The sequence below is a fragment of the Alternaria alternata genome (genome assembly GCF_001642055.1).
Source record: "Alternaria alternata strain SRC1lrK2f unplaced genomic scaffold CC77scaffold_44, whole genome shotgun sequence".
In the NCBI taxonomy this organism is placed as follows: domain Eukaryota; kingdom Fungi; phylum Ascomycota; class Dothideomycetes; order Pleosporales; family Pleosporaceae; genus Alternaria; species Alternaria alternata.
Genome location: NW_017306233.1, coordinates 60,309 through 82,346, shown reverse-complemented (window position 1 = coordinate 82,346; position 22,038 = coordinate 60,309). Strand labels below are relative to the sequence as shown.

The 22,038-nt window shown below is 52.1% G+C and overlaps 11 protein-coding genes across 11 annotated transcripts; 6 read left to right on the top strand and 5 right to left on the bottom strand.

The window, feature by feature from the left end:
• Positions 1-282: 282 nt before the first annotated feature.
• CC77DRAFT_1100819 (hypothetical protein) lies at positions 283-2,735 on the top strand (the record flags this gene model as incomplete). The annotated part of the gene is made up of 3 exons (XM_018530096.1): positions 283-590; positions 640-1,598; positions 1,644-2,735. Exons 1-3 carry the CDS (start codon positions 464-466, stop codon positions 2,733-2,735), a joined length of 2,178 nt encoding a protein of 725 aa, XP_018378832.1. The 5' UTR covers positions 283-463.
• Positions 2,736-2,783: 48 nt separating this feature from the next.
• On the bottom strand, positions 2,784-4,202 carry CC77DRAFT_1085429 (FMN-dependent dehydrogenase; the record flags this gene model as incomplete). Its single annotated transcript, XM_018529419.1, has 4 exons — positions 3,918-4,202; positions 3,536-3,873; positions 2,985-3,490; positions 2,784-2,936 (listed from the first exon to the last, which is right to left on the bottom strand). Exons 1-4 carry the CDS (start codon positions 4,043-4,045, stop codon positions 2,784-2,786), a joined length of 1,125 nt encoding a protein of 374 aa, XP_018378831.1. The 5' UTR covers positions 4,046-4,202.
• Positions 4,203-4,691: 489 nt separating this feature from the next.
• Positions 4,692-5,633, top strand: CC77DRAFT_1085423 (dihydrodipicolinate synthase/N-acetylneuraminate lyase; the record flags this gene model as incomplete). The annotated part of the gene is made up of 1 exon (XM_018529418.1): positions 4,692-5,633. The coding sequence occupies one exon, from the start codon at positions 4,692-4,694 to the stop codon at positions 5,613-5,615; it is 924 nt and encodes a 307-aa protein (XP_018378830.1). The 3' UTR covers positions 5,616-5,633.
• Positions 5,634-5,999: 366 nt separating this feature from the next.
• Positions 6,000-7,554, bottom strand: CC77DRAFT_1067930 (putative amino acid transporter; the record flags this gene model as incomplete). Its single annotated transcript, XM_018529049.1, has 3 exons — positions 6,000-7,009; positions 7,059-7,320; positions 7,372-7,554. 3 exons carry the CDS (start codon positions 7,552-7,554, stop codon positions 6,000-6,002), a joined length of 1,455 nt encoding a protein of 484 aa, XP_018378829.1.
• Positions 7,555-9,744: 2,190 nt separating this feature from the next.
• CC77DRAFT_1067929 (hypothetical protein) lies at positions 9,745-10,471 on the bottom strand (the record flags this gene model as incomplete). The annotated part of the gene is made up of 2 exons (XM_018529048.1): positions 9,745-10,179; positions 10,229-10,471. The coding sequence occupies 2 exons, from the start codon at positions 10,469-10,471 to the stop codon at positions 9,745-9,747; spliced, it is 678 nt and encodes a 225-aa protein (XP_018378828.1).
• A 1,278-nt stretch (positions 10,472-11,749) lies between these two features.
• On the top strand, positions 11,750-13,407 carry CC77DRAFT_951056 (sugar transporter STL1; the record flags this gene model as incomplete). The annotated part of the gene is made up of 2 exons (XM_018535358.1): positions 11,750-11,811; positions 11,862-13,407. 2 exons carry the CDS (start codon positions 11,750-11,752, stop codon positions 13,405-13,407), a joined length of 1,608 nt encoding a protein of 535 aa, XP_018378827.1.
• Positions 13,408-13,579: 172 nt separating this feature from the next.
• Positions 13,580-14,825, bottom strand: CC77DRAFT_1036359 (NAD(P)-binding protein; the record flags this gene model as incomplete). Its single annotated transcript, XM_018527007.1, has 3 exons — positions 13,580-13,979; positions 14,109-14,441; positions 14,725-14,825. 3 exons carry the CDS (start codon positions 14,823-14,825, stop codon positions 13,580-13,582), a joined length of 834 nt encoding a protein of 277 aa, XP_018378826.1.
• A 283-nt stretch (positions 14,826-15,108) lies between these two features.
• CC77DRAFT_1036358 (hexose transport-related protein) lies at positions 15,109-17,058 on the top strand (the record flags this gene model as incomplete). Its single annotated transcript, XM_018527006.1, has 6 exons — positions 15,109-15,145; positions 15,205-15,269; positions 15,326-15,379; positions 15,436-15,765; positions 15,825-16,254; positions 16,310-17,058. 6 exons carry the CDS (start codon positions 15,109-15,111, stop codon positions 17,056-17,058), a joined length of 1,665 nt encoding a protein of 554 aa, XP_018378825.1.
• A 311-nt stretch (positions 17,059-17,369) lies between these two features.
• Positions 17,370-18,922, top strand: CC77DRAFT_1045384 (neuraminidase; the record flags this gene model as incomplete). The annotated part of the gene is made up of 5 exons (XM_018527398.1): positions 17,370-17,575; positions 17,642-18,002; positions 18,097-18,428; positions 18,482-18,664; positions 18,739-18,922. The coding sequence occupies 5 exons, from the start codon at positions 17,370-17,372 to the stop codon at positions 18,845-18,847; spliced, it is 1,191 nt and encodes a 396-aa protein (XP_018378824.1). The 3' UTR covers positions 18,848-18,922.
• A 366-nt stretch (positions 18,923-19,288) lies between these two features.
• Positions 19,289-20,633, bottom strand: CC77DRAFT_1100813 (NAD(P)-binding protein; the record flags this gene model as incomplete). The annotated part of the gene is made up of 5 exons (XM_018530095.1): positions 19,289-20,168; positions 20,233-20,289; positions 20,340-20,458; positions 20,519-20,554; positions 20,604-20,633. 5 exons carry the CDS (start codon positions 20,631-20,633, stop codon positions 19,289-19,291), a joined length of 1,122 nt encoding a protein of 373 aa, XP_018378823.1.
• A 502-nt stretch (positions 20,634-21,135) lies between these two features.
• On the top strand, positions 21,136-22,014 carry CC77DRAFT_1045382 (hypothetical protein; the record flags this gene model as incomplete). The annotated part of the gene is made up of 1 exon (XM_018527397.1): positions 21,136-22,014. The coding sequence occupies one exon, from the start codon at positions 21,136-21,138 to the stop codon at positions 22,012-22,014; it is 879 nt and encodes a 292-aa protein (XP_018378822.1).
• Between the last annotated feature and the right edge of the window lie 24 nt (positions 22,015-22,038).

Here is a 22,038-nt window from a genome sequence, read left to right as displayed (position 1 = left end):
ACCTCTACCTACGTTGTAGTGTCGCATAGGTCTGTAGATTGATCGACGAAGGATCTTGTGATCGTAACTATGGTCATTGCACGCACGGACACTTTGGACAGGCTAACCAAGAACGGAAAGAGACTCCGAGATAGCTCATCATGCAAACCCCGCTGTTGCCATGTCGATTTCGTTATCGACAACCATTCTAGATGTCTTAACTCAAAATCCCAGTCGATCACGTTCTTTCTCCGTATGGAACGTGAGTTCTTTGGCTCTACCTCTTTCTGACGTCATGCGCAGTGAACGTAGCCGTAACGCGACGCGAAAACATTCGCAGCCGCGCCGAACTCACAAACTAGGCGGCTGCTCAACCTGCCGGCGCCGCCATGTCAAATGTGATCAGTCACGGCCATGTTGCTCTGTCTGCCGTAACGCTGGCCTGCAGTGTGAAGGCTTTCCCTCCCAGATCCGCTGGGCTTCTATGTCTACCGGCCCGCCAGCTCTGAAGTCGGCCCAGATACCGCCACCCACGCCATTTGCCCAGAGGCAAGCAGCATCTCAAAGCACAACGGCGTCTCAGGACGCTTCTTCAACGGAACCAAATCAACGTCTGCATCCCATCGGCTAGATATCAGATTCGCACTAACAGCCTGTCAGAGCAGTCTGGTGAAGCAGCCTCTCCCAATGGCCCGCAACAAGACGACCAAGTGCCTCAAGATTCCATTTTACCGCCCCATAGATCCTCACCAGCAAACATTCCGCTTCTCTCCCAAGAAATCGCGTCGAGCAGCGCCGAAATCCCCAGTCATCCACCAGCATGTCCGTCCTCTATGCTTCCGTTGGAGGATGTACGCCACGTGGAAGGTGACACAGGGATCGAGATGAACGAGTCCGATCTCTTCAGCTACCATTCTGCCGGATCCTTCTCTGATCTGGAGTCGTTGCTCGATAACTCTGCCGTCCTCGGGTGGAACGACTTGTTTGGCTCTACGACGAGTCTTCTTATGCCTGTCATACATGACGAAACATATCACGATTCGCTCGAAGTTTTAGCGAATGTTGCTAGTCACCCACATGGATTCAATGATGGAGATCAGTTTCCACGGCATTCGTTCGAAGCCGAATCATTGCTGAGTGGACAAAGTATGGGTACTTTCGCGGCAGTCACAAGCCCACAACCTCCTCCATACACACAAACGGAATTAAATGGTGCCGAGGTGCTAGAAGATGCAAAAGTACTTCTGAAGCACTTTCGAGATGTCGTGATTTCCCAGTTCGCGCCGCTGCCGATGCACTCAAAGTCGCCATGGGAGATTCTCAATTGGAGCAATGCCGTACATACTCTCGCCGATATAACGTTTCTCCAGAGTTCCAATGTCAAACACGCAAACTTGGCTAACCTTTTCGCCATTATCGGTTGCTCTGCACACACCATTACTAAGACACAGAACTATCCTGGCGTTCTTTCGTACCAAAGAGGTACCCAGATCCTGGATTATGCCTCACGGCATGCTAAGAGCCACATGCAGGAGTCTTTGAAATCAGAAACAGCTGGTCCGGGAAAGTCCAAGTACAAAGACCAGCTAATGGCTCTCTTCAGTCTCGTTGCGCTTGCGGTATGCATCCCACCCTGTTGTGGAGATCGTGCTAAATGTCAGTAGACGCTGAGCGGCAATTCGGCCGACGCTAGATGCTACATCATCGATGCGGAGCGCCTGTTGAGATTACGAGGACTGGCCAAGCGAGATGTCTCTCGCAAAGCTCGATTACTACACCACGTGTATACCTGGCTCCGGATCGTTGGTGAAAGCACTTTTATGTTGCATGACCTCACCAGCGCCGGTTTTCAGGAAAAGATAGAAAGGATGATACAGAAAAGCACGGCAGTTTCTAGCGTTTCGTCGGCCTCGGAGCAGAACGCAGTGTTGGCAGATGAACACCCTCAACTCGACGATTTTCTTCGAGTGGAAACACACGGTCCAGATAGCGATCTCCACATGGGAACATCAAAAGACCAGGAGGCTGGTCTCCGAGATATTCACCTTTCGGATCCTCGCGAATGGCCAAAGACACTCTATATGGATATTTATGGAATTCCAGAGGACTGGCTCAGCCTGGTATCGCAAACGACCAGAGTCGCCAACATCATTGACTTTCTCGAGCAAACGACCGAGCAAATGCCGCGGGCCTTCACAGACTCTCTACAAAGGAAGACGACACGACTAGAGCACATGATATGCTCTTTTTCCGCTAAGCACAGCGTTCTTGAGACTCCCGTGCCGTCAGATAGCAATAACGAGATTACACCCAATCATTCGATTTCCAGTCGAGCGATGTTGAGAGCAATGGGCTCAGCGTTAGTGATATTCTTCTATCGGAGGATTCGCAACGTTCATCCTTTCATCCTGCAGTCGCATGTCAACGACGTCATCACAGCACTACGGGACTTCGATATCGCACAAGGTCCCACAAACATGATGTCTTTAGGTACGCCGTGGCCAGCTTTCATCGCTGGATGTGAAGCGCTGCCAACGTCTTCCCGGGATTGGTTAATGGGGTGGATGGAGAAGGGTGCAAGTCGATCCGCTTGTAATGGCTTCACTGCCTCACAAAAGGTCATGCGAGAGGTATGGGAGCAACGTGACGTCGCGGGGGCCATACAAAATCCTGAGAGCGGCATCTCCAATAGAGGCAAAGTTTACTCCTGGGTTGATGTGTTGCGAGAGGGTAAATTTTGGCTGATGCTATACTAGTTGGCGTGCATAATTGAAGTCAACAATCATACCATTCCTACATCTACATCAAAGCTTTGCAAGGATACCGTTGCCTTCCAAGACACTCAGATGGTTCGTCGTTATTTCTTTAACGGAGCGGCAGCCAGCCAAGGCCATTGTTGATCTGAACTCCTCGTACAGGATGCGGATACCCAGTTCTACGCCCGCTTGACCTTTGTACTGCAAGGATGTTAGTGGCAGGGCTGGTATGTGCCTAGAAGAACTTACAGCTAACCCCCATATCGCGACTCGTCCGAGAAAGCAAAACTCTGCCCCAAGTGCGACAGCCTTAAAAATGTCTGAACCTCTCCGGATGCCACCATCCATGGCGATTTTTATGCGTCCTTTGGCGACTGGAGCACAGGAACGCAGCGCATCTAACGTCGCTGGCACACCATCGAGCTGACGTCCCCCGTGATTCGAGATGATGACACCATCGACACCCGTAGCCACGGCTTGTTCAACGTCTTCGGGCGACGAGACCCCTTTTAGCCATATCTCCATCTTTGTATGCTTCCGCAACCACGGGATGACTTCTTCCCATTCCAGTGTATCGTCGAAAGCTGTGGGCCCATTGCGCTTGGTCTCGTCATCACCAAAGTCGCCCTCCCCACTGGACAGAATATTTGGGAAGGACAAATCGTTCGGCAGGGCGAAGTTCGTGCGCATTTCTCCTAGCCGTCGTCCTAGCACCGGTACGTCGACAGAGAGGAAGAGGGCTTCATAGCCGGCTTCTGTCTATATGTCAGTCTGCACTTGCAACGCTGTGAGCTACTCACTCTCAGCCCTTTCTAACAGCTGTAGGGTGCGATTCCTGTCTCTCACAATGCACATTTGCATCATGTAAGGATTTCCAGCTCCTTCGGCTTTGACTTCCTCTAATGCAACGTTTGAGTAGGAGGACAAGGCCATCGGTATCCCCGCCTTGGCCGCTGCCCTTGAGGTCGCCAGTTCTCCGTCTGGATGTGCTAAACAATGCATCGCCGTTGGGCTGATTCCGCAGGGGAAACTCGCCCTGTAGCCAAAGATTTCTGTGGTCGAGTCCAAATGAGAGACGTTTCGAAGAACGCGAGGCCGAATCTTGTATCGGTCGTAGGCCGAAACATTGTCCCGTAGCCTAATCACATCAGAGATTGCCAAGTGGAGAGGTTGGTTACGAACGTTATCATGTCCATTGCGCCACCATTATAGAAATCGCGATATTGTTTTGGAAGACGTTTTGTGCCCTCCTTCTCAAGATCCTGGATTGAGAAGACCAGAGGGTCAAGATTCGATGCCCGGTTTGCCATGGTGGAAACAAAAATTATAATATTGTAAGGTGGCCGTCTGACGCAAGTGTTCTGTTGCGCTATGGCCGCTCGGTTGTGCACTGCGGAGTTCCTCTCCACCCAGGATTGCGAAGTTTCGAAGATTTTGTTTCAATGATTGAAGATAATCTTTCAATTATGCGTTGTTGCTCAACAGTTTCGGTCTGGTGCTATGAGCGATCTGACACTCATGGGCGAGATAAGCTAGGTAGCTAGAAGCGCACTTGGACATCGTGTCCTACGGATTTACCGATGTGAGAGCCGGAACGATTTGGCGTGATGCTTACGGAACAACATACTGAATCAAGTCTTCAATCGACATCTAGACCCTCACGATGTGACTGATCAGCGTGGTCGGAAACAAGTCAGTCAGACTAACCATATCCGGAAGTCCACTCCGGAAGTTCACTCCTGTGGATGATGCCCCGCAACATCCATCCTGACATCCCTACATTCCTGAGAATTGCGGAGTGTTAATAGAGCCTCATATTTCAGTAGATACCGCTGTTGTCCTTGTTCTCAGCATTCAGCCTCTTTCTCAACGTACGGCCTCGAAATACTTACGATCCTCACCCACAAATATTTCATCTTGATCGTCTATCTTCAGACACAACTTACCTCACAAGCTATGGCGCCTCGAGAGCTCAGCGGCATCCTAGTAGCACTTATCACGCCTTTCGCCGACGATGGAAAGACGGTGCATGAGGGCAGGCTACAAGCACACGTCAACCGGATGATCGAGGCTGGAGTTCATGGTCTTGTCCCTGGAGGCACCACGGGCGAGTTCACAGCCATGACATCAGAGGAAAGAAGGAACGGTCTGGAACTTGTCATCAAATACACAGCGGGAAGGGTTCCTGTTGTAGCTGGCATTGGCGCCTTGTCGACGTGGGAGTGCGTCGATCTAGCTACCCATGCAGCTAAGGCTGGTGCTGATGCATTGATGGTGGTTCCTCCGTTTTATGATCCTGTCAACTATCAACAGCTGCGGACACTTATGAAGGAGGTACACGAGGCATCAAACCTGCCCATAATGTTCTACAACATCCCTTCTGCTAGCGGCATCACCCTATCGCCCACGGAGTTAGCGTCTTTGTCAGAAGTAGGCGTTCAATACATGAAAGACACATCAGGAAACGCGCCGGCGCTGACGGAGCTGCTTTTCGAGCTCGACGACAAGATCACGGCCTTCAACGGCTGGGATACCCTCACCTTCTACGGCCTCGCTGCAGGGGCCAAGGGTTCAGTGTGGGGCGCTACCAACATCATACCTGAGCTTTCAGTGGAGCTGTGGAACAAGCTGGCCGTCCAGGGCGATCTTCGGGGCGCGCGGGAGCTGTGGAGGAAGATCTTCCCCATCTGCAAATTCCTCGAGAGCCACAACTACCCTTCCGCGGTCAAAACAGGCATGGAGCTGCGAGGATGGGAGACGGGCGGCCTGCGAAGGCCGTTTGATCTACTCGCGAAAGAACAAACCGAAGAGCTGGCAGGCTATTTGAGTGAGTCAGGGTTGCAGACAGTGAAGGGCAAGTGGCTGTCAAACAACGCCTGAAATCATGCGACTTGATCATGACTATAGGTAGAATGCGAGAGTTCGATATCGAGATCATGTATCATATATGTCGTTGGCACCCTAAATGAAACCTTATGACTGCAAAAGGGTATCCGTGATTCGTGACTTGACTGTCACACCGCGATAGATTTATCCTTGAGGATAGCTAAGACCGAAGACTTCAAACCGTTCCGTCGTGCAAACAACACAGTTTCAAAGACCAATCTTCATATCCACAATTTACCTGCGTCGCTAGTCATCTACACCGCAAGATTTGCAAATATCAGACATGCTTGAACGCGGAACAGTCTGATCACAGACAAAAGGACATGTTTCAATACTCAAACGACCGATCTGTTGACACATGCTGACTATATCAATCATCTAGTGTCCGCTACTACCCGAGTTGGAATTGTCAGCACAAGACCAAGCACCAGACGTTCCAGAATTGTAATCGTCAATGATACCAACAATAGCACTGTACGAACCAGCAACCATGATGAATGTCCCGATAAGAATCACAAACGAGGCCCAGACAGCGCCGATCACCCATTTGGTGCCTTTGTTTGGGCGCTTAAGGTTATCGTAGAGCCACATAGCTCCGAGCGGTTGCATCGACATAAATGTAGCAAGCAGAGCGCCGACGAGCGAGATGAGAGAACCAAAGTTTGGCACAGCCGAGCAGATGACATAGGCTGCGAGTGTAACACCAAGCGTGCACGACAGCCATGTAATCCAATGGGTCTTGGAGTTCGAGACAAGGTGCTTGGATCCCTTCATTATGCGGAGGAAGACATATTTGGCTGGATAGTGGGTGACGAGGCAAGTCGAAGCGATGAGACCGGTGATAGCGAGGCCGTAACAGACGCGCTTGAGAAGAGGGCCAGCAGATCCAAGAGCAGGAGATGCCACGTAGGAGCCACAGAAGTAGTAAACCACGACACCGACGATGATATAGATAGCGGTCATCGTACCCTGGCAGATGTACATGGCTTTGTTGTAGTCCCTGGGGTCGCGCATCTCAGACATGATGGCAAAGAAGGCGGGTGTACCAGCGTAGGCGAAGACAAAGGTGTTGAGAGCGGACATTGCCTCGATGAATGTGGGGTTTCCAATCAACTTGTAATCCGAAACGAACGGTCCATCCTGGGGCGCAGCTGCTGGACGATCTTGGAGGCCTACTGCGATGGTCAAAGTGAGCAGCGCGGTGATGATGGATATAACACCAGCCCATGCGAGCCACGAGATCTTTCCAAGAGTCCTAATCGAGCCTGTCAAGAAGCCAATTACGGCGGCTACGGCGACGAAAACAGCAGTACATGTTCCGTGCAGGGAAAGGGCGTTGAGGGCGGTAGAGATACTCGAAAAGCCAGCCGCAGCCACACAGATCCACCCTTTCGATCGTTAGTACTTCACCATTTATCACGTCGGCGAGGAACTTACAAAGCATGAAGGCAACGCTCATGAACTCTTTGCCAAATTTGCCGCCCATCATCTCACCCACGTCTACGATACTGTACACCTCAGGGTGGTTGAGCCTGAATCTACCAACCACGTAGTTTCCCCAAGTGATTGTACCCCCGATACCAATCATGCAGAGCACTCCGGGGATCACACCAAGCGCGTCGAATGCAGACGGGATGGAAAGCACACCCAGCCCGATCTGCGTCTTGATCATGACGACAACAGAACCCATCCAACCAACCTAGGGTTGTAAGCTAATGCGCAACATGTACAGGCAGATGCGAGGACGTACATCGCGATAGTTGGGCCCCTCCTCTGTAATCTCGCCAAAGACGTCGTCGGTGATGGAAACCCTGCGTCCACCTGTGCTGAACACACTGCCTCTGCGGTGTGTCGTCTGCGGTTCAAGATCATACTCATTTTTCTTTTCGGGCGACCGAGTCGATTCAAGGTTGCTGTTCGGCTGGTAAGACATGGTGAGACTAGAGTGGTACGACCGGGTGCATGGAAGATGAAGATGAAGAAGACGAGATTCCGACGACGGTACAGATGGGTGGATACCCTTAGACTGGTTGTGATCAATGTTCGACGAGATTTAGGTCAGGGCTGAACTGGGGAACGCTTGGTGTTTATGAACTAAAACTGGTTCCCTTCTGTAGTTCGATCTGGGGTACATATACTGGTACGTAATTCACAGGGCCCTTTGGAGCGCCTTCATCGCACTTTTGTCAAGAGCCACAGCGATCCCCATGAACGCTAAGGTACGCACAGGCCGGGTTCCTGTCCCAACGCTCACGTGCTGTCCCCGGGAATCGTTCCGGGCGGCGAACTGATAGAAGCCGGAATGAAACACCGAATCTGCAATGGTGGCACCTCTCCCGAGATATCTGATCCTAGTCAGAGAAATGCCTCATTGTACATCTTCCACGCCAACCCGAGATAACGTCGGTTATGAAAGGCGATAAGGTTACCGGGGCCGCCGTATGCCCAGGCGCCTATGGTCGCACATTTGCAAAGTTTACTGATCTCTCAGTTGGCTCCAGTCATTCTGTCAAGAAGTGACATCAGGCATTGGCGAGCGCTGAGCGGGGTATTGCGCGTAACATCGTGTCTAGAGGTCCTCGCAAACTGAGCATGCTAGTTGCGCCATCTAGTCGGAAATTTGAAGCCTAACAGTGACGCAACAACGCGTGGGATCGCGGCTCTAGTGCGTTGTTTTCCTGGGGATGGGAAAGGGCCGAGGGTCTTGTGCGGAGAAGGCGTCAGGCCAATGAGGCTTAGCTCTGGAAGATCATGACGCTAGTCTGATAAAGTGGGATCACTTCCGAGCTAGTAGCATGACAGCCAACCGTGCATCGGTCCTTCCGGTCTCTCACAGGCTGGGAGCTGAATCGCCTGGGTTTCAAGCTGAGATGTCATCACCGCCCCTGGCGCTTTCCGAACGTCGAGCTGAAAGCGACATATGGGAATCAACGTCAACGTGCGATCTCGCAGATAATCTCTCAACATTCGGCAATTCACGTCTGCCCCTTGTGTCTTCAGTACTATCCAGTGGAAGCGCTGGAGCCCAGATTGCGTCTGGCCACAACCATGAGCCTGGACCGGAGTGGATGCTGTGGCAACTCACGTCGTTGCAACCGTATGGCGGTCTTGTTTTATGAGTACAGGACGATGCAACGATTGCATTGCTCCAGACTCATCAGCAGCCTCGGTCCTAGTTTTGGTTTTGTTACAAGGTAACAAGGAATTGCTTCTTCATGCAGGTCGCATGGAGAGAGACCTTCGGGAAACTACGACGAAGGGTTGCTGATCAAAGGCGGGGCCTGGATCACGTGACAAGAATGGCATCTCGCCAAGACCAGACACCTCGAGATGTCAGGTCCTCTCTAGATGCCCGACATCTGGAGATGCCAGGCGCATCTGGGAAGCAGCAAGCTTGGCCAGAGGACAGGTTCGGATTACAATGGGTATAAAGGATGGACGGATTTCATTATTACACTCGTTGTGGTCAACTCAAATAGTTCATCTCTCACACAGATTGTCAACTAGTTATTCTATCGCTTATAGAATTGGTATCGTTTATCCTTTGGTTAACAACGATAACTCTTTTCCACCTGATCATTCCATACGATACCTCACGGACTACCGCTTAGTCTACCTCGCCTTAGTACGGACCGAGCCTAGAGAAGTATAGCCTAACCCCGTGTAACAGGTTTCTGCGCTTTTAGAGCATTATCTGGTTGAAGTAGAACCCTTCGACGCGTGTATTGGCTGTGCGCGAAGTGCTCTAGACTTTGCGACATTATAAGTTGACGGCGCCAGCGGGTCGCATCACGTCGAGTATCAGGGACAGGTTGAGACCATCACTACCCTGATGCCTACGACGGAGCCGCGATTCAAAAGATTGACATCCACAGCCGAAGCAAATGTTTATATGATCGCACATACCCTCAACCTACAAAGTTAGAACGCGGCGACGGCCTTTCGGTTCTAAATCTTACCAGCCGTCGATGCATGCGAACATGGCAATGTCAATGGCCAGGGTGTGTTGTGGGATTTAGGCATGTATGGGAACATGTTCACGCCACTGCGACCGATCGCAGGCGATGTATTCCCTGCGCTACTGCAACGGCATCTCGACAAGCGGTTGCCATACCTTTCATGCTTATCCACTCGTCACCGCCTCGTTATGCACCTTCTCGCAGTACTTCTTCAGATCCTCGCACCAGAGGCCGACCTTGCCTTTCAGCGTGTCCTCGTACATGACCTTGACAAGCCTGGAAAGCATGCCACCCATGATTTCCCACGTCCTAACTTCGCACTCGTTCTCACCAATGACGATGACCTCATGGAACCTTTCCAGTTTCATGCCAAACGCGTACATGCCTCCATTGCCCGTCCAACTCGCCCTGTATACCTTGCTGAGATCAGCCGTGAATGCTGGATCCTCGAGTTGTTCGGGCGTAAGGTACGATGTCGGCGACGAGGGGGTGCTGATGTCTACGACTTTGAGTGGTGTCAAAGTGACAGCGTCCGGTTTGTCTGCGTTCATAACGACGGTGAAGCGCATTGTGCAGCCGATGGTCATACGATCTTGGGCCTGGAGACATGTGTACAAAGTCAGCATCTGTCTCACGTGGCAGTCGTACGGCGTCATCGCTTGCCTTTCCATCTTGCGGGCCCTCGGAGGACGAGGGCTGTGTGAGAATTTCCGCGCGAGGGACCCAAGTGTTCCATGCCGGATAGTCGGCGGCGTGGAGGACCGTGTCGAAAACGAGCGGTGCCGGGGCGCGTACGACGGTCGAATAGGAGATCTGGAAAACGGCATTCTCTCGCGGAACGATCTTGGAAGTAACACCGTTAGACGGCGGCCAGGCGGCGGTTCCCGACATGGCGCAGTGAGTCGTTTGCGTGGATGCGCATGGTGAGCGGCACTTGGAGTGTTGTCACTTACGCCCGGCTGACGACCCGGAAAGTTGCTGACCCGCGTTGGCACGCGAAGATGTTTTATCGATAAGAGATGTGGTGTCCTTCACGTGACGCCTCATGGAACGGCACCCGTTCGGCAATCTATCCGAACAACTCGTCCATGTGTCCCCCACTTCTACGCGCATCTTGAGCCCCACGGCTGTTGATTTCTCCGCATGCCCACCGTCCCCAGGCGCATCGGTCTGGTCTACATATTGTGCACGTCGCACTTGTCCTACCCTGCAGCCCACAACAGCCTCATACTATCGATACAGCTTCTGTCTGAGGTACATTTGCTATAAAGCATTGCGCGGTTTCCGTACGCGCCAATCAGCATTGCGACGCATGATCGTCTCGCCATAAGTTTTTGGCCGGTGGTGAATTGAAATCACACATTAGCCGGTTGCTGCACGAAAAGCAAAGGCTCTCGAGCATTGAGCTTCGTATTGGGAAAGTAAAGCGTCCGACTTGGAGAGCCTCCGATTTCTCGTCAACTTGGTCAAAACGTCATTGCACAGCATTGCCCTGTCACGCATCTTTGTCGGCAATTGAAGCGGCGGCTTCGGGACTCACGCCGACCAACAACTTTCCCAAGCAGACCACGACTCGTTCCTCTCCATATCAATGAATAACTCGCAGCTTTCGGCCGCCGCAGTCTGGTCACACGGAACTCTTCGCATGCACTTTGGCGCCGAGTCTTGCATTGCAGAGCTTCAAGCAGCTTCTATAATGCTGTGGTCTACTCGGCGCAAGGCTTGGTGTCGGTAAGCTTCAGGCAAGTGCAGCGGCGTCTGTGCAGCTGGGCGGATTACCGCGTCTAGTAAGCCTTGGATCGCTCGACCACGGCCGCACAGGATTTTGCTTCGGCTAGCAAGTTTGAAGACCTGAAATTCTGAAAGATCCGCACTACCATGGTTGCATCTGGAGACGTTCCCGCCGTCTAGCACTGCTGAGGGGCCGCCGTTCCAGCTATTGGGGCCCCACGGGAGCAGAGTCTCCACACCGTTGAACGACCACGCGCGCAGGCCACGATGTAACCTGGTTGAGCTCACGGCAGCATGCTATAAAGACGTCCGGTCGCTCGTGCGACGTCCGATGCCCGCGTTTTGAGCTCCAGAAAGCAGTGAAGCCTCCACACGAATCCTCTCGTGGCTCTACACACCCAATCCTGGGTCCGACATCGCGCTACGCCATTTCCGATCATGGACAAAATATCAAAGTACAACGTCGTTCATCGATATGAGAAGCGCAGCCTGCTCATCGCGTGCGTCTCCCCCGATGGAAGTTTGTAGACTTCGCTCACTGTGATACCAGGATCAATTGCATCGCCGGACTATCAATTCTGTTCTTCGGTTACGACCAAGGGATGATGGGAGGTGTCAATACCGCCTACGACTATTACACACTCATGGGCTTCGGCCACAAAGGTGCGGATGGTGGTCCTGTTGTTGACGACACGTTGCTCCAGGGCGGCATTGTTTCAGTGTATTACCTCGGGACTTTGGTCGGCTGCTTGGTCGGAGGCTCCATTGGCGACCGCTTCGGACGCATCAAGACCATCTTCGTCGGAGCTGCTGTCGCGACCGTCGGCGCATGCTTGCAATGCTCAGCGATGAATCACGAGTGGATGATTTGCGCGCGGCTCGTCAACGGCTGGGGTACTGGCATTCTCAACTCTATCATCCCCGTCTGGGCCACGGAGACTGCGGAACATACCTCGCGCGGCCAATTCATCGCCATCGAATTCACACTCAACATCCTCGGTGTTGTCATCGCATACTGGCTTGAGTATGCATGTTCCTTTTACGGCGACGGTACTTCGTCCTTTATCTGGCGCTTCCCTATCGCATTCCAGATCCCGATGCTCATGATACTCATGGCTGCCGTCATGTTCTTCCCGGAGTCGCCGCGTTGGCTTGTCAAGGTCGGTCGCGAGGCCGAAGGACGGTACGTGCTGAGTCGGCTTCGAGGCGACGCTGGGGAAGACAGGGAGAGAGCGGAGACTGAGTTCCAAGAGATTGTGGCTTCTTGCGAGTTGGAGCGGTCCAACTTTCGTAAGCAGAGCTACTTTCACATGCTGTTTGGAATCGGCTCTGGCAAGCTGCATACTGGTCGCCGCGTCCAGCTTGTGATTTGGCTACAAATCATGCAAGAATGGGTCGGTATCGCCGGTGTTACGATTTATGCTCCAACCATCTTTGGCATCGCAGGCATGAGCCCAGCAAAGAGACAGTGGATCTCAGGCCTCAACAACATCTTCTACATGTTCGCGACACTTATCTGCGTCTTCACTCTGGACCGTATTGGCCGCCGATGGACTTGCTACTGGGGTTCGGCAGGCCAAGGAATCGCAATGGCGCTCGCCGGAGGGTTCTCCTACCTAGGTCAAGAAGCCACGAAACGTGGCGACACCAGCGCGGCATCTTCATACGGCAACGCGGCGGTATCTATGGTCTTCATCTTCACAGCCATTTTCGGCGCAACATGGCTGACAGTGCCGTGGCTCTATCCCGCGGAGATCTTCCCGCTAGAGGTACGCGCAAAGGGTAACGCTTGGGGCGTCGTTGGATGGTCCATCGGAAACGGCTGGCTCACGCTACTCTGCCCAATCATGTTCGAGGCTCTCGGTGAGAAGACGCTGTACATCTTCGCCGCATGCAACGCGATTACGATCCCCATGGTTTGGGCACTGTACCCTGAGACAAACCAGCGCACGCTTGAGGAAATTGACCTGCTTTTCGCATCGGATAGTATCTGGAACTGGGAGGCAGAGAAGAACTTTGCGGCGCTGCAGGAGACGCTTCCTTTCGAAGCTACATCGCACGCAGCGAAGAATGACATCGAGCGCGTTTCGCTGTAGAATTTGTGGTACTCGTATTACTCAATACCCTACTCGTGTATGACCTAGTCGAAAGCGAAGTCCAATTGATGTAGTTGATATCAAGCTGAAAATCTCTTCTCTGTTCGTCACTACATGACCCTGTTCTATGCATTCAACGTTTTTCCTATACGAAGACGTGAATGCGCCTATACTATACATACGTCCAATCCTCCATGCGAACGCCGTCATTCGATCCGGCCGCCATCAGGCGTCCCCCGTCAACGGTAATTCTCGCGTTGTTCATGTAACCACCTGCCGCTGAAGCCAAAAAGAGGCAAGGCCCAACGATCTCTGTTTCTGCTCCCGCTCGCCCAGCCGGGCATCGTGCCACTGCCTTTGCCGCTTGGGGATTGGACTCTATCAGATCGCTGAGATCAGGTTTCGCAGAGACGCCAGTCATCTCGGAAGGGAAGATACCCGGGAGAATCGTGTTGACCCGTATTTTGAAGCTGTTAAGAGATCCATCAGTCCATGAAGCCTCTATCACTAGAATGAAGGACTTACGGTGTGAATCGCGAGGCGAGTAGACTTGCACAGTGCAGTGTCGCAGCCTTATCATTAGTGTCGATCCGACTGGGAGACAGACAAACTCACTTTGGATATTGGATACGACAATGCTCCAACTGTGCTAGGATACAATCAGCTCGAGCTTCGCAAGCAGACAACGTGTGATGACTTGCCGTTGTAGCATCATTCCTGCTATAGAGGCAATGACGATGACCGTCGGAGCTGGTGACTTGCGTAAAAGGGGAACCATCCTCGTGCTCATAAAGTAGACGCCGTTGACATTGATTGAATAGGTCGACTGGAAATTTTCATCATCAAGGCCGTGCCACAACAACTTCTCGACTGCGTCAGGATCGTTGTGTCGACCATCAAACTCTGATGCTTCAGCTTTCCAAGGACGATTTATTCCAGCGCAATTGATCAACACGTCGATGTGATCCTCAAGCTTTTGTAGCCCATTCACCAGCTCATCGACTCTTTGTTTAGACCCGACGTCGCCAGGTAGTCTTATAGAGTTAGCATTCTTGCTATAGTGAGATGGTCGAGTTGAGGTACGGCACTGGTGGGGCAGAATGACTTACGGTATGACCTTACCACGACTCGCTGCATTGATTTCGTCTGCTGCTGAATTGAGGACATCAGCTCTCCTGCCCACAATGTAGACCTTGGCGCCGTTAAACGCAAAACCGCCGGCTATGGCTAAGGGAAGATGTGAGCAAGGCCTAAAGCGACCACCGTATAGAACTACATACCTTTCCCAAGCCCCGAACCTCCTCCAGTCACGACGACAGTCTAAGAATTTCAGTAGCTGTAGCTCTACGTTGCGACCTACACACCTTCCCCTCGACAGAAAACAGCGAGGACAAGCCGAATGATTCGAGATCAAGCATCGCGGATGCTGAGCCAGATACTGTCTTATCTGACGGTGATGAGAGAACAAGAATAATACCTCAAACAAGAATCAGCGACGATGTGACCTATACAGCCCAGCCGAGTACCGCGACTTTGTGCCAACGTCATCGGAGCGGGCCGGTGACCGGTCCGAATCGGTGTCGGATACGGCTCGGGCAGCTGAGTCCAACCACCATAAGTAACAATTTCCCGAATGTCCAGAACGGGCCTACCATCGCAACAACTATCAGAACACTATACGATTTGAGACATCAATCAAAAATGGGGTTTGGAATCGTCGAAGACCGCCCTACACCTCGTCAGTTCCTACCAATCCACTTCTAGATGTCGTATTAGTGCTAACCACGATACATACAGCCGAGGTCTACAATTGGCGAATCTACACACTCGCAATCGTAGCATCATTTGGAGCTCTCACATTCGTGAGTTAAAGGAAATATCTGTATCGAGAGCCAACAAGCTAAGCTCTTGTCATCAGGGCTACGATGGCTCGTTCTTCGGAACGACGCTCGCCCGAGCCAGCTTCCAGGAGGTAAGTCAATAGCATTGCGGCGAATCACTTTTACTTCTATAGCTGACGAACTCAAGCATTTCGGCTTCAAGGATATGTCCGCTTCTGCTCGAACATCCAACACGTCAAACATCACCTCGTCCTACCTCGCCGCGGGTTTCTTTGGATCACTCTCTGCTTGGCCGTCCAGCGAGACGCTTGGTCGGATTCGGGCAATGCAGGTCAGCTGCGCTATCTTTTTGGTCGGTGCTGTTCTCATGACTGCTACAACCTCGAGCTTGCCAATGATGTATGCCGGGCGAGCCTTGACTGGCTTTGGTGTGGGTGCTTTGACGGGTATCATCCCATCCTACATTGCGGAGGTGGCTCCCACCGCTATTCGTGGACAGTTGACCGGGTATTTTGACGTATGTATACATACCTACTTTCAAGATGTGCTGTGCTTATTTCTTTCCCCATCCTGCAGGTAGCATACCAAGTCGGCTCGTTGGTCGGTTTCTGGATCAACTACGGCATCAACCAGAACATGGGAGTTGACGCGGCGATCACCTTTCGCATTCCCTTGGCTATTCAAATCATCCCCGGAGGTCTTTTGGCTTTGGGGACGCTCATTCTTCGAGAGTCGCCTACTTTGTTATGGCGAAAGGGCAAGAGGGAACAAGCTATCAAGAACCTCTGCTACCTTCGCCAACTTCCTGCCGACCATCAATATATGCTGGAAGAGGTTGGCAGAATCGAGGCCAGGCTAGAAGAAGAAGAACGTCTATCTGGCGGTCAGACAGGTTGGTTGGCTATACTGCGTGGCTCGATGACCGAGATGAAGACTCCGAGCATTCGATTCCGGCTCGCCGTCATAGTTGGAATGTTCATGTTCCAGAATTGGTCTGGCTCCATCTGTAAACACACTCTCCTTCCTATGTCTCCCACCACAGCACTAACCTCTCTCAACAGGCATAAACTACTACTCTCCGATCCTATTTCGCTCCCTTCTCATCAGCGACGTGGCGCTATACACTGGGATATACGGAGTTTGCCGCTCAACCGCAGCTATTGCCTTTTATGCCTTCGTCGTGGACCGCACGGGTCGTCGACTGCCCTGGCTGATATCCGCCTCAACATGCTCCCTGACTCTTTTGTATATCGCGATCTTCACAACGGTGGCCGACACAACCGTAGGCGCTCCGTCTGCCTCGGTTCACGCTGCCGGTACCGGCGCAACCGCGATGGTGATGCTTTACGGAATCTTCTGGAGTTTTGGAGGAAACGGTCTACCATGGATAGTAGCCGCAGAGATCTTTCCAGCCCGACTTAGGCCAATCACCGGTGCCTTTGCTGCTTCCTTGCAATGGTTCTTCAGTTTTATCCTCACGTTGGTCTTCCCGTATATGATTGCCTCTGACGTGGGCGCAAACGGGACATTCTTTTTCTTCTCCGCGCTTTGTTTCTTGACTGCTGTATTTACCTTCGTTTGGGTCCCCGAAACCAAGGCAGTGCCTATCGAGTGTTGCGAGGCGTTGTTCTCTGGCAAGATGCGGCATGCGGCCTGGCGAGCCGAAAAGCTCTTTCCACCGAACGGTATTCCACCTCTTCCTGACCATATCGCGGCGGGCGAAGCGGCATACATTCAGGCGCATCGGCCATCGTCACCTTCGTATGACTACAAGGTTAAGAACGAGCGGGAGGAGATCGAATCTGTATGAACATTTCAGTCCGCATCGATCCTGAGACGGCAGATAGGGAGGCTCACGAGGATACTGGCGTATGTTTGGTTGGAAATACCAATTGAGAGACTTGACATGTTTTGCTTTTTCCACCCGTCCCTTCGAACACCAGTAATCTGCATATGACGCTGCGTGCAATTCGGGATCTCCGACCGGCCCGAGACATGATGACTAATTTGACCCGCGAGCATAAAGCTGTACAAACTGGCAGTGATGCGTCTCAATGAACAACAGTCATACACTTTCGAACCGTGTTCTTGACTCCTATTGTTCTTGTTTGCATACCCACAATGTCCGCGGCGGGCGCTCCAGAAGTACCAATATATGCCCAGTGCGCTCGTACCGGCATACCAGCACTGGTTACACCTGAGTGTGTCTCCAAAGATGACGAACGAGCTCCAGCAATTCACTGCACCAATATTGCCGTGGCTGGCGGTGTTAGATATTCGACTTGGTTCGGAGGGTCCTATGAGGGCTCGATAGACACAAAGATCTGGTCAGTGCTCTTTTCCTCATTGTGAAGCTCGCGACTACTCGCAATACGACTAAAGGATGTGAGCAGGTTCTCTAAGAATGTTGATGGCAAGTGGACTAAGCCTCGTGACATCGCCGGCAACAAAGAAGGCGAGGAAGTCGTATATTGGAATCCGGTCCTCTTTATTCCTGACCGCTCCCGGCCGCAGGAACTTCATGTCTTCTTCAAGAAGTTCACGCCTATTCCCGTCTGGGTCACGTTCTGGACAAGCAGCAGTGATGGTGGAGAGACCTGGTCTGTAGCGAGAGAGCTCGTTCCTGGACCAGACGGCAAAGGAGGTAGAGGGCCGCAAAAGAATCCGCCGATAGTATTGAGCAACGGCGATTGGCTTTCGGTGGGATCGTACGAAGTTACCAATCCGCCAGGTAGTGAGGCCTATGGTGTATGGGTACGTCCTTGTTTGGTGTTTCTCTGCTACCTCCTCCGCTCTTTCCTCTGTTCTCTCGTCTGTTGTCGACGCGATGGCTCACGCTGACTGGCAGGACGCTTGGTCTGACACAGCGCCTAGACCTGGGCCTGGAGACGATTTTAAGCAAGGAGATAAGTGGATCCGATCTGATCTCATAGAGCTCCCCTCTGATCGCGGGAAGGCTGACGGCAGCTTCCCGGGAGAGGGTGTTATCCAACCTGGTGTATGGGAATCTCGAGACAAACCGGGCCATTGTCACATGACGATGCGATCCAGTGTTGGTTGCATCATCCAAGCGGACTCTACAGACTATGGTCGAACGTGGGGGCCTGCTTATAGGACATCGCTGCCGAACAACAACTCGGGTCATTGCGTGACAATCTTACGGGACGGAAGAGTTGTTTGGTGAGTTTGCATCCCGAGCGTGCATCGATGTTCAGGATCTAACGCAACGGAAGGGCCGGTAACTATCAGACGCAAAACTGGGGTCCGCGAACACCGTTGTGTCTTGCCATTAGTGAGGACGACGGCAAGACTTGGAAGCTTTGGGCAACGCTGGAGGATGCGCCTCCGCCTGATGATTTCAAGCGAGTTATTGCGCTGGAAACGGGGATCGTGAATGACGGAAGATCTGAGTTCTCGTAAGTACTTTAGGAAATCTCGTTGACGAGCTAATGGGTTGAGAGGATGTTGGTTGGCTGACCATCAATCATAGGTACCCCTGCTTGACGCCCACGGAGGGTGATGACGAAGACGGTGTTTGGGTATCGTGGACATGGCAGCGACGTGGTATCATGGTTGCCAAAGTCGTTGATGGAAGATGATAGCCTTATCTAGGCGATGATGCATCGATATGTAACCAGAGTGCGGCGAAAAGCCCTTCTACAGTGATGAGCGGGTATCAACCTAAGCGAAGCCCGCCTAGCACCCGTAAGAGAATAATTCATATGGCGTTAAGTAACCACCGGCCAATCAATGAATCGTTTCGTACTGAGGTGGTCGTTCTTTTTCTACAGTTCCTTTCCTCAGCCTTATTCCACTCTATCACGAACCCGATCACACATATCCAAAAACCAGCCTTGGTTTTGAGGCTCGCCCATCATGGCAATAAGCTAAATGTAGAATCCTGGATGATGAGAACGACCGGATTTTCACGTAGACTTCGGCCTCGCCTGATACATCGACGACAACACGAACAAGAACTATGGTGATTGCGTAATTATATGCTCTGCACACAACAATATGCCTTCTCAATCTCTATCAATCTACTGATTCTTTTGGAACTCTTCTGCCAAGACGTTCAAAATGGTGCTTAGCATAACAATCTCTTCCCGAGAGTCTAACACAGTAGTCTTGACTTCTGCGTCGCCGCTCAGGCAGCGATACAGCTCTTTGAACATCAACGTATAGTAATCCTCATATGTCGGCCGGATCGTCTCTTCCGAAAAGTCGCCGTTAGGGTGCCTGGACAGCGTTGTCGCAGTGATTGGCAAGCCTTTGATATACGGCGAGTCAAAGGTAAGCTTAAGTCGCTGGTGCTGAGCCAGGACCTCGACGGTCGCGTCTACAGACAATACAGCATCTTCGCCTGACTCGTACGCAAGAACAAAGCCGTCGTATTGTAGCATGATAGACAGGAAGTTCCCTCGGGCGTTAGGAACAGCAGCAATAACACGGCGAGGATGACCGAACAGCTCTCGCATAAGACTCAGATCGTGCGGAGAGATGTGAAACTTGCAAGCCCGAATGTACTGTGCGACTGGTGATTCGTAGTCGAGGCCCGTATACTCCTCAAATTGGCTTCTGGCGACTTGAAGCCTCTCAGACGAAGCTTCTCTAGGGATATCCGAGAACCGTTGTGAGTAAGTCCCGCTCTGACTGATGATTCCATCCCTGACCCTCGATGTGAAGTTGCGAAATCGAACATAGTTGATCTGGGCTGGATCCAGTTTTCGCACAGCATCCTTGAACCTCAAGAACGCGGTCGCGTATCGTCTCATGTAACCGACGAATACCAGCTTGCCGGAAGCGAGGCGTGCGGCCTCAATATCGTCCGCTTCTCGCAAGGTCTGAGCCATCGGCTTTTCGATGAAAAGATGCTTACCGGCTCTCAGACACTGTACTGCGTGGATGCCATGAAACTCGCTGAAGATGGACCTTGATATCAGCAATCGTGCAGACTTGACACCAGTTGCAAAGTACGACTCACTCGGAATGACACATCAATACCATGTCAACGTCGGAGCACGCTGCCAGCATTTGGGGTCTGTTGGAGACGTGAGTACGGGGGCATGGACTAGATAGGACCGGACCTACACGTCAGTGAAGGTGCGAGGGATGTTGAACTTTCGTGAACAATGCTCTACGGCTTGTTTTGAAACATCCACTATTGCTGTAACCTTGTACATATGTGAAAGCAAGCCTAGGGTGGGTAGCTACATGCTAGAGTTAGTCGAACGAGATCGTTACTATACATCAGATATGTATGACCTTACATGTGTGCACATTGCGATTTCCCCAGCACCGACAACCTGCGTCTAGTCAGATGGCCAATCCGCAGTGCTTGCTACATTAACTTACAGCGACATTGATAACACCACTACTGGACATGTTGATGTGGAGGATTGCTGTTTACGTTTCCGTACGTGTGAGCAGGCAATCAAGGTAGGCTAGTCACAAGTAGCAAAATGTAGAGCCGCCTTCGGAATGAAGGTATATATCAAACTCAGCTGGACAAGGGTATTGGGTTCCAACAGTCCCATATTGTCGGCCCGATGCCGAAATAAGGAAGAACGACCCCGCGCGGGGTACCTCATCGTGCAGCAATTGAGGTTACGGAGTCGGGGAGAACCCGGTCGGGCCGGTCCGTCCAGCCTTGTCGCTTTCGGAAGCAATAACCGACCCGACCACACCTTTCATTGCGGGTTTGATATAATCGGATGAAAACATACGCTTTCTCCGCATTGTTCTATTACCTGTACATTCATCAACTATGCGCATCGCTGTTTTCGATGTTAGCCACTGGCATTTTCCGCTATATATCCCCGTCCTGACCGACCCTGGCATCACAGTCGTTGGAATATGCGATAGCGAGGGCTTCGCGGGCCCCGAAATGGCACGTCGACTCAATTGCCCGTTGCTGTCGCGCGGCGAATTGCTCAATCTTGACTTTGACTTTGCAATGGTCTTCAGCCGGCACCCGGAGATGGCGGCGACCGCCCGAATGATCATCGACAAAGGACGGCCATTCCTGATCGAAAAGCCTTGTGGGCTGAACACAGCCGAAGTCGCTGCACTCCTTCAAGCAGCGGATAAAGCTGGCATCTTCGTCACTGTCCCGTTTATTCTGCGTGTGAGCGACCTGGCACGCGAGCTTAGTCAAAACGGATCGCTATCGCCTGCTGGTTTTCGACATTTGTCATTCCGCTTTATTGTCGGATCGTCCAGTCGGTACGAAACAAATGGCTGCAAATGGATGCTTACAAAAGCTACGGCCGGTGGTGGGTCCATTCTCAATGTCGGCGTGCACTTTTTCGATCTTCTGGAATCACTGACCGAAAGTCGAATAATCTCGGTTTCGGCACAAACGAGGACATTCCGCGAAGACATTGACATTGACGAGTTGGCTATGTTCACAGTAACCATGTCTTCTGGTCAAATTGCCCATGTACATACAGGATATCTGTACCCTGGCACGCCGGATGACCAGCGCGAGTTCGGCTTTTCGGTCTCTCACGATACTGCATATGTCCAGGGATTCGCTGACCAGATTGTCGTAAAGTCTGCTGACGGCGTGTCGCGGTCCGCAACTGTCGAGTACAACACCGACGAGTTCTATCCCATATTCTTCCGGGACGCGCTCGCTCGTTGCCGCGCAGGCCAGCGGCCGCTTGTCGGTCTCGAGGAGGCGCAACGTGCATTGTCTGTCGTCGAGGCGGGATATCGTTCAGCTCAGCAGGATGGCGCTTCAGTTGCAGTGTCGCTGATTTAGGAAGAGCCGTCTTTGGAGATTCCG